This window comes from Anguilla anguilla, chromosome 14 (assembly GCF_013347855.1).
Source record: "Anguilla anguilla isolate fAngAng1 chromosome 14, fAngAng1.pri, whole genome shotgun sequence".
NCBI classification, from domain to species: domain Eukaryota; kingdom Metazoa; phylum Chordata; class Actinopteri; order Anguilliformes; family Anguillidae; genus Anguilla; species Anguilla anguilla.
Genome location: NC_049214.1, coordinates 31,197,445 through 31,206,305, shown reverse-complemented (window position 1 = coordinate 31,206,305; position 8,861 = coordinate 31,197,445). Strand labels below are relative to the sequence as shown.

General features: G+C 48.6%; 1 protein-coding gene across 1 annotated transcript in view; it reads left to right on the top strand.

Moving 5' to 3' along the window:
• The first annotated feature begins 944 nt into the window (after window positions 1–944).
• Window positions 945–8,861, top strand: part of dqx1 (DEAQ box RNA-dependent ATPase 1) — a 12,951-nt gene continuing 5,034 nt past the window's right edge. The window contains exons 1-6 of the mRNA XM_035392290.1: window positions 945–1,254; window positions 3,176–3,369; window positions 3,650–4,037; window positions 6,110–6,376; window positions 6,987–7,086; window positions 7,997–8,155. Coding sequence (XP_035248181.1) covers window positions 973–1,254; window positions 3,176–3,369; window positions 3,650–4,037; window positions 6,110–6,376; window positions 6,987–7,086; window positions 7,997–8,155 — 1,390 coding nt within the window. The 5' untranslated portion in view covers window positions 945–972. The remainder of the gene's footprint in view (window positions 1,255–3,175; window positions 3,370–3,649; window positions 4,038–6,109; window positions 6,377–6,986; window positions 7,087–7,996; window positions 8,156–8,861) is intronic.

Below are 8,861 nucleotides of genomic sequence, written 5' to 3'. Positions count from 1 at the left end.
CGGAATGCCCAACACTGCGGTAGAGGACAAGGATTTTTGTTTAACCCCTTAAGTCACGTTTATTTGCATTTATTCCATTTTTTACGGTGAAATTTTCAGTCCATCTGGTCGCACAATATGCTGTTTGAAAGTGTTGAAACTCACGGTTCTATTTCTATAAACTATTTTACAGTGCCAGTGTTCTGGTGGCAACAGTTCCTTATTTTGCGACATGTGCGGAGGCAGAACAGGCTTGGGGGGGTCCTAACCTCCTATGCATTTTGGAAATCCAGAGGCCACACAAATCACGGGAAAGTTGGGGCTCTTATGATGGCAAAGGTCAAACAAAAACCATTGTAGTTTTTAGCCTCCAAAATGTGCTAACTGGGTGAAATATCGAATGCCCATTGTTTACACACAAACAAAAAAATATGTGAGGTGATTTGGAAACAAATATTCTCTTTTCCTGACTCGATGCCATGATACCCGCACAGTGTGGGACATTGACTAACATTTCCACCTTCCCAACCGCTTTGGAGCTGACTGGCGTTTCCTCACCATCTCAATCGGTCAAATAAACGACAACCCTCACAACTGGGACCCAGCAAGTCAGCCTGGCTCCAGCTGTAGAGTAGAAGACATCCCTCTCTCTCTCTGTCAGTGGCCAGCCTTCAAACAATGATTGACAGTTATTGACAGTTAGACAGGGCTATGAACAGTAGGAATGGCTGTACAGATGTGTTCTAGTCCCCGTTAAGTCTTTTAAAAAAACATCGCTTTTATTCACTCGTACAAGAGCCCGTACAAACTCCTCCTCCTCTGTCTTTCATTTTCATTCTTATTGCCTGTCTCAGTTTCCCTTTCTTTTTTTCCTAACCGCCATCTTCTCCTTATTCTCTCTCTCCTCAGGTAATCTTGAATTACTCAGGTAATTAGCCCCGCCCCTCCCTTCCCCCCTGCCCCCCCCCCCCCCCCCCATCCCTTGCCAAAGAGATGATGTCGTCCGCCCAGCCGGCCCTGGCCCTGGACTCCCTGTCGGTGGGCTCCCTGCTCTCGGGGGAGCTGGACGAGGAGGGCGAGGGGGACGAAGGGGATTTGGGGGACCTGGAGGTGAACCCCTACGACGGGCTGCCCTTCTCGTCCCGGTACTACAGCCTGCTGGAGCAGCGCCGGCAGCTGCCCGTGTGGAGCGTCAAGTACGGCCTGCTGGAGCTGCTGGAGACCCACAGCCTGGTGGTGCTGAGCGCTGAGAGCGGAGCGGGGAAGAGCACACAGGTACCTGTACCTATACACACACACTATACACACTATACATACACTATACACACTATACACACACTATACATACACTATACACACACTATACACACACACTATACACACTATACACACACTGTACACACTTACACACACTATACACACACACACACTGTACACACTACAGACCCACAGCCTGGTGGTGCTGAGCGCTGAGAGCGGAGCGGGGAAGAGCACACAGGTACCTGCACCTGCACACACACTATACACACTTACACACACTCACACATAACACACACTATACATACACACACACTCACACATAATACACACTACAGACGCACACATACACTCACACATAACACACACTATACACACTACAGACACACACACTGTACACACTTACACACACTATACACCCTACAGACATACACACACACTGTACACACACTCTCACACACACACTGTACACACACTCACACACACTCACACACGCACACACACTGTACACACTACAGACGCACACACACTGTACACACACTATACATGCACACACACACTATACACACACTCACACACACTATGCACACTACAGACACACTATACACCCTACAGACACACACACACACTGTACACACACTATACATACACACACACACTATACACACACTGTACACACACTCTATACACACTGCAGACGCACACACACTATACACACACACACACACACACACACTATACACACTACAGACGCACACACACACTACACACACACTATACACACTACAGACACACACACTATACACACTATACACACACACTATACACACTACAGACGCACACACACTATACACACTATACACACACTGTACACACACACTATACACACTACAGACACACACACTATACACACACACTGTACACACTATACATACACACACACACTATACACACACACTACACACTTACACACACTATACATACACACACATACTATACACACACTATACATACACATACACACACTATACATACACACACACACTATACACACTATAGACACACACACACACTATACACACACACTGTACACACACTATACATACACACACACACACTGTACACACACTATACATACACACTGTACACACTTACACACACTATACATACACACACATACTATACACACACTATACATACACATACACACACTATACACACTATACATACACACACACACTATACATACGCACACACACTATACACACTAAAGACGCACACACACACTACACACACGCTATACACACTACAGACACACACACACACACTATACACACACTGTACACACTACAGACACACACACACACACACTGTACACACACTATACATACACACACACACTATACACACTACAGACGCACACACACAACACACACTATACACACACACACACGCTCACACAGAACACACACTATACACACACTATACATACACACACACACTATACACACTACAGACGCACACACACTATACACACACACACACGCTCACACAGAACACACACTATACACGCACTATACATACACACACACACACACACTATACACACTACTGACGCACACACACACTACACACACACTATACACACTACAGACACACACACACACACACACTATACACACACACACTCAACACACACTATACATACACACACACACTATACGCACACTATACATACACACACACTATACACACTACAGACACACACACACACTATACACACTACAGACGCACACACTCTATACACACTACAGACACACACACACACTATACACACTACAGACACACACACACACACTCACACACTATACGTACACACACACTCACGGGCAAGCAGTGTAAACCCCCCTCTTTCCCCTCCCCCTTCCCTCCCCCCCAGGTGCCGCAGTGGTGTGTGGAGTACGCACTCTCTCTGCAGTTCACTGAGGGGCTGGTGTGTTGCTCCCAGCCGTATGCAGCCGCCGCGGGCAGCCTGGCGCTCCGGGTGGCCGATGAGATGGACCTGAGCCTGGGCCTGGAGGTGGGCTACAGGGTCCCCCACGACGAGGGCTGCACCCCCGACACCCTGCTCAGGTGAGGGCGCCCTCCACTGGCTCGGAGGTCACACTGCACTGCCGTGTTGGGTTCTGATTTTTCTGTCTCCCTGGCCTGTGAGTGGGGTGATCTTGTATGACCTGCGACAGAACCAGGGTGCATTACGATCATGTGACCTGTTCTCTCTCTCTCTCTCCCCCCTCTCTCTTTTTGCCTCTTCCCTCCACCCTTTTTTTCTTTCTTTCACACACTCTCCCCACCCCCTCCATCCCCGTATTCCATGCTGACCCCCCCCCCCCCCCACCCCCCACCCCCGCAGGTTTATGACGGACTCTCTCCTGCTGGGGGAGATGATGTCAGACCCGTTGCTACGGCAGTACGGGGTGGTCGTGGTGGACGAGGCGCAGGAGCGCACCGTGGCGACGGACGCCCTCCTGGGGCTGCTGCGGGACGTGTGCCGCCAGCGCCCCGACTTCCGGGTGGTGGTGCTGACCGCCCCCCCGCTGGGCCCCCGCCTGGCCGCCTACCTGGGCGAGGACACGCCTCTCCTGGCCCTGGCCCCGCCCGACCGCCCCGTCGCCGTGGAGACGCTGTACCGCGAGCCGCCCGTCGGCAGGGACCCCGCGGCGGCCGCCTGTCACATGGTCCTGGACCTCCACCGCAGGGGGGAGGAGGGGGCCGTGCTGGTGTTCCTCTCCAGCGCACAGGTGTGGAATCCTGCCAAAACGTTTCCCGCTAACCTCGTCTGTCTCCGTTTCTCCTCCTCACTCACTTTCCCTGCTCTTTCCCCGCCCGAGACATTACACTCTCTCACTTCCTGTGTTACAGAATACTCCTTCCTCTGCTGGAGTTTAGCCTGTCTGCTCCCTTCCTCTCTCTTTCTCTCTCTTTCCCTCTGTCTTTCTATCTCTATCTTTATCTCCCTCTGTCTCTCTTCCTCTCCCTCTGCCTCTCTCTATGTCTCTCTCTGTCTGTCTGGCTTTTTCTTTTCTCTCTCTTTATCTCCCACAGATCTCCATGTTCTCTGAGTCTCACATTTCCAGCTGGATAACAGAGTTCTTCTCCTCCCTGTCTCAAGTGTCCCTCCTTCCCCGTAGCCTGTTTTTTAAAAATCACTCTCTTCCTTGTGAGCGTGTGACCCACATTCCCCCTCCCTCTTCCCTTCTCCTCTTCCCTCTCTCCTCCTCTCTCCTCCTCTCTTTCTCCTGCCTCCTCTCTTTGATTGTGAGGAACTGCCTGCAGGGTGAGACCAGGGTGTCAGGTGTCCTGCGACACACACACGTACACACACACACACACAAACACACATGTACACACACACACACACACATACACACACGCACACACACAGACACTCCCAAGCACACATAGTCACAAACACATATAAACACACACACTCTCACTCACACACACACACACCCACACACTCAGACACATAGACACACACACACTCACACACGCACACACACACAAGCGCACACATACATGCTCTCTCTCTCGTGGCTAATGTAATGTGTTACATAACAGCAATCTTAAGTCCTGCTTTGTGTTCTGTGTAAATGCACAGAAGGATAGAACAGTAAACACAGAAAAGACACAGTCACATGTTTATTCTCGCAACAGAGAAGTGTGAGAGAGAGAGAGAGAGAGAGAGAGAGGAGCACAGGGAGAAAGACAGTAGGTTATGTGATAGAGGGTGGAGTTGTGGAAAGGTAAGATGTGTAGAACTCTGTCCCTTTTAAGAGCTTCTTCCTTCTTACTGGTAGAGACAGAGAGAGAGAGAGATGGGCTGAAAGAAAGGCAGAGAGAATGAGAGAGAAGATTATGTGATGGAGAGAGCATATTAAAGGTGGGGGTAGGGGTGTAGAGATCACAGACACGCCCTGCCAGCCAGCTAGAAGGGGCGAGCGAGGGACAGTCACACATATCCGGTTTATGAGTGCTGTGCTGTAGCCAGCCTCTAGGTGGCAGCACAGCCTTTCAGTAGAAAACTCTTGCACACAGACCTGTCCTTTCAGTTCCCCTCTGCTCTCTCTCTCCCTCCATCCTTTCCTCTCTCCCACCCTTCCTGTCTCTCTCCTTCCCTTCCTCCTTCCCTCCCTCTTTCCCTTTCCCCATCCAACCACAATGCAGTCCTGAAATAAAAATTTATCTGGACACAGAACGTAACAGAGCTATGAAATGCTCTTTCTCTCTCTTTCTCTCTCTCCTGATTTCTTGGAAGAGGGTTCACCAAAATGTCCCCCGTGCAACATATGGCACGGAATAGGAAGAGCGCAGAGCTATTCAGCTCTGTAACTGTGACACGCGCTTAGAGCTCAGTGCTTCTGGTAGACTTGTTTGCTTACCTCCAGGCGAAAGGTGTGCAAAATTTCAGTAGCCAGATCCAAGGGGTTTCTCTTCTTTTCGCACGCCCCACCTCTCTCTAACGTCTTTCCATATTTGTGTTCACATCCAAATGTGATTCAGTGACACGTCTGTTGGAGGTATAACAGCGCAGCCAAAGCAAATATTTTAGCATTGCAATATAATAATGCTATTCTAAAGTAGATTCTCTCTCTCTCTCTCTCTTCCTCTTTATTTTTCTCTCGTTCTTCCCCCCTCTCACTCTGCCCCCCTCCTTCCTCCCCCTCTTTCTCACCCCCTCTCTCCTCCTCTGCCCCCCCTCTCTCCCCCTCCCTCTCTGCCCCCCTCCTTACCTCCCCTCCCCTGCTCCCCCCCCCACTCTCGCTCTCTCTCTCCCTCCCTCCCTCTTTCTCTCCCTCTCTCCCCCCCTCAGGAGATCTGTGAGTGTCGGGCTCTGCTGGAGAAGGAGGCTGTGGCTCTCAGTCCCCAGCTGGGTGAGCTGAAGATGCTGTCCCTGTACGCGGCGCTAGGGGGCGCCACCCAGCGTGTCTATGACACGGGACCCGAGGGCGTAGAGGAGCCCCAGGGGGTTCCGGGGACCCCCAAGCGACGGGTCGTCCTCACCGACACCCTGGGGGAGGCCTCCTTCTCGCTCGACAACATCCGCTACGTCATCGACACCGGCCTGCAGCTGAAAACTGTGAGTTCTGCTTGCGGTGTGTGTGTGTGTGTGTGTGTGTGTGTTAGAGTGTGTGTGTGTGAGTGAGAGTGAGTGTGTCTGTAAGTGTGGGAGTTTGAGTGTGAGTGTGAGTGTGTGTGTATGCGTATGTGAGTGTGAGTGTGAGTGTGTGTGTGTGTTTGGGGGGGCGGAGTTTGAGTTTGAGTGTGAGTGTGTGTGTGTGTGAGAGAGAGAGAGAGACTGTGTTGACTGTTTGAGTTTGTCTTTGGACTTCATCAAGTAAGTTATTACACTTCTTAGATTTTTAGTTGTTGTGTTATCACCAAAAGGTTATGATGTTATTATAGTTCTGATGCTGTATCTTTGGTACAGGCAATCACTGAAAGGTTATTATGTTTTTTTCTTTTTTGGCTGCTACATGGCTGTCTGTCTGTGTGAATGATTGTGTTTTCCTTTTGGCCACACTTGTGACATTTAATGCGTGTTTTTAGAGGCACACTTGTTGTTCGGACTACTCACTGTATTTGAAGTTATAATTGAATGCTGAAATGTCGGCAGGATGAGGCATTGCTCCCATTTCAGCAAACCCAGTAACAGACTACACCACCCACAAACCATTGCTCTTTCTCAGGTCTACAATCCACAAATCAGAGCAGACTCCCAGGTGCTGCGGCCAATCAGCCGGGACCAGGCAGATATGCGCAGGCAAAGGGTGAACAGTAGCTCTCCAGGTGGGTGGAACAGACCCCTCCCACTTTATTCACTGTGACATCACCGATTTCAGATCAGCTCTTTGGGATACAACACATTATGCTGTTTAGAGATTCCTTTTTATTGCAAAAAATATACCAAATTCAGACATGCACACATTTAACAAAGTAAATGTGCCATAAAATAAAATTAAGGGGTTCGCCAAATACCTGTAAAACCATGAAGCTCAAAGTCTTACGATTTTCATGCATTGTTGTTGGGTTTTCATTTTTAAAACATTTTATAAATAAATGCTTAAATCTATTTTAAAGAATGTGTGTCATTTTGTGAATCATGGTTTTTTTTGTTGCTAAAATGTTAAGTTAAAGAGACGTTGTTCCTCCCTGGAGAAATGAGGATTATTAAACAGGACCTTGCTTTAGCTTGTGAGCAGTGTAGAAGGGGCTGATGGGACATGTTGCATGTGGCCTTATTTCTAACTGGATAATAATTTATTCTGAATTTAATGTTTTTTTTTTGTTCTGTTATGTTCACATTAATAAAAAGGCTAGTATAAATCTTTGGCTGACTTGGTAGTAATTTGTTCTTAATGTGAAGCTTTTCCGAACAAACATTTTTTCTTTTTCATTTTTAATAATAGTGCCAAGGACATTGCATAATCCTGGGATGATTGCTTAAGTCATGGAAACATTCAGCCTTCATTGTCAAACGTTAGTCTGATGGGCCTTTAGCCCTCAAAAGATTCAAAAAAGAAATGTATTTAACCTGTATTATACCAGGGAGTCCTGTTGAGATTAAGACTCTTTTTTCCCCAAAGGAACCCTGACTTAAACTGCAGCCATGACTCCAAATCATTACATCTTATATTAAAAAAATAAAATAAAATAAAAAAATCATTACATCTCCCCCCCCTTCTCTGTCCCATCCCAGGGCTGTGTTTTCGGCTGTACCCCCAGGCCCTGTACGAGGGGGGCATGTCGGAGACCCGCTGTCCGGATGTGGCTGAAGCCAGCCTCAGCCACCTGGTCCTGCTGCTGAAAAGGCTGGACATCGCCGATATGGGCCAGTGCAAGTTCCTGGACCGGCCTGGTAGGGGGCGACGCTGAGCTCTCTTTCACTCACTCCAGCTCCATTACATTACAGTACATTAGATTACATTCCTGGACCGGCCTGGTAGGGGGCGACGCTGAGCTTTAATTCACTCCATTACATTAGATTACATTGGATTACATTCATGGACCGGCCTGGTAGGGGGCGACACTGAGCTCTCACTGTCTGCGTCCTTCCCCTTCCCCTCTCTGACCTCTTAGCGATTCTCACTCACCTGCTTCTTTAATCTCTACTCCTTCTCTCTGTCTTCTTTTTTCCTCTCCCTTTCTTTACCTCACTCCTTCCTTCTTTCCGTCCACTTTTACTAGCTTCTCTCCCTCTCCTTTCTCCCTCCCTGATGTTTCATCTTTTCTCTTCTCATCCCTCATCCCTCCCACTCTTTCTCCTGCTTTTCCCCGTACAGAAACTCTCACTCACTCTCTCTCTCTCTCTCCATCTCACCCTCTCTCTTTCTCTCTGTTTCAGTTTGGAGGTGGTGTTTGGCATTATATTGCCAAAGGAAAGGTGGCTAATAACACACCAGACAATAAACAATTACCCAGATAATCTCTGTGTGGGAGGCAGAGGAAAATAGATAATCATTCTAATATAATTGTGATACTCCTTCCCTCCCTCCCTCCCTCCCTCCCTCTAAAGTTTCTCGCCTCGTATTGTAGGCACAAACCCTTAAGGTGCTATAAGTCTC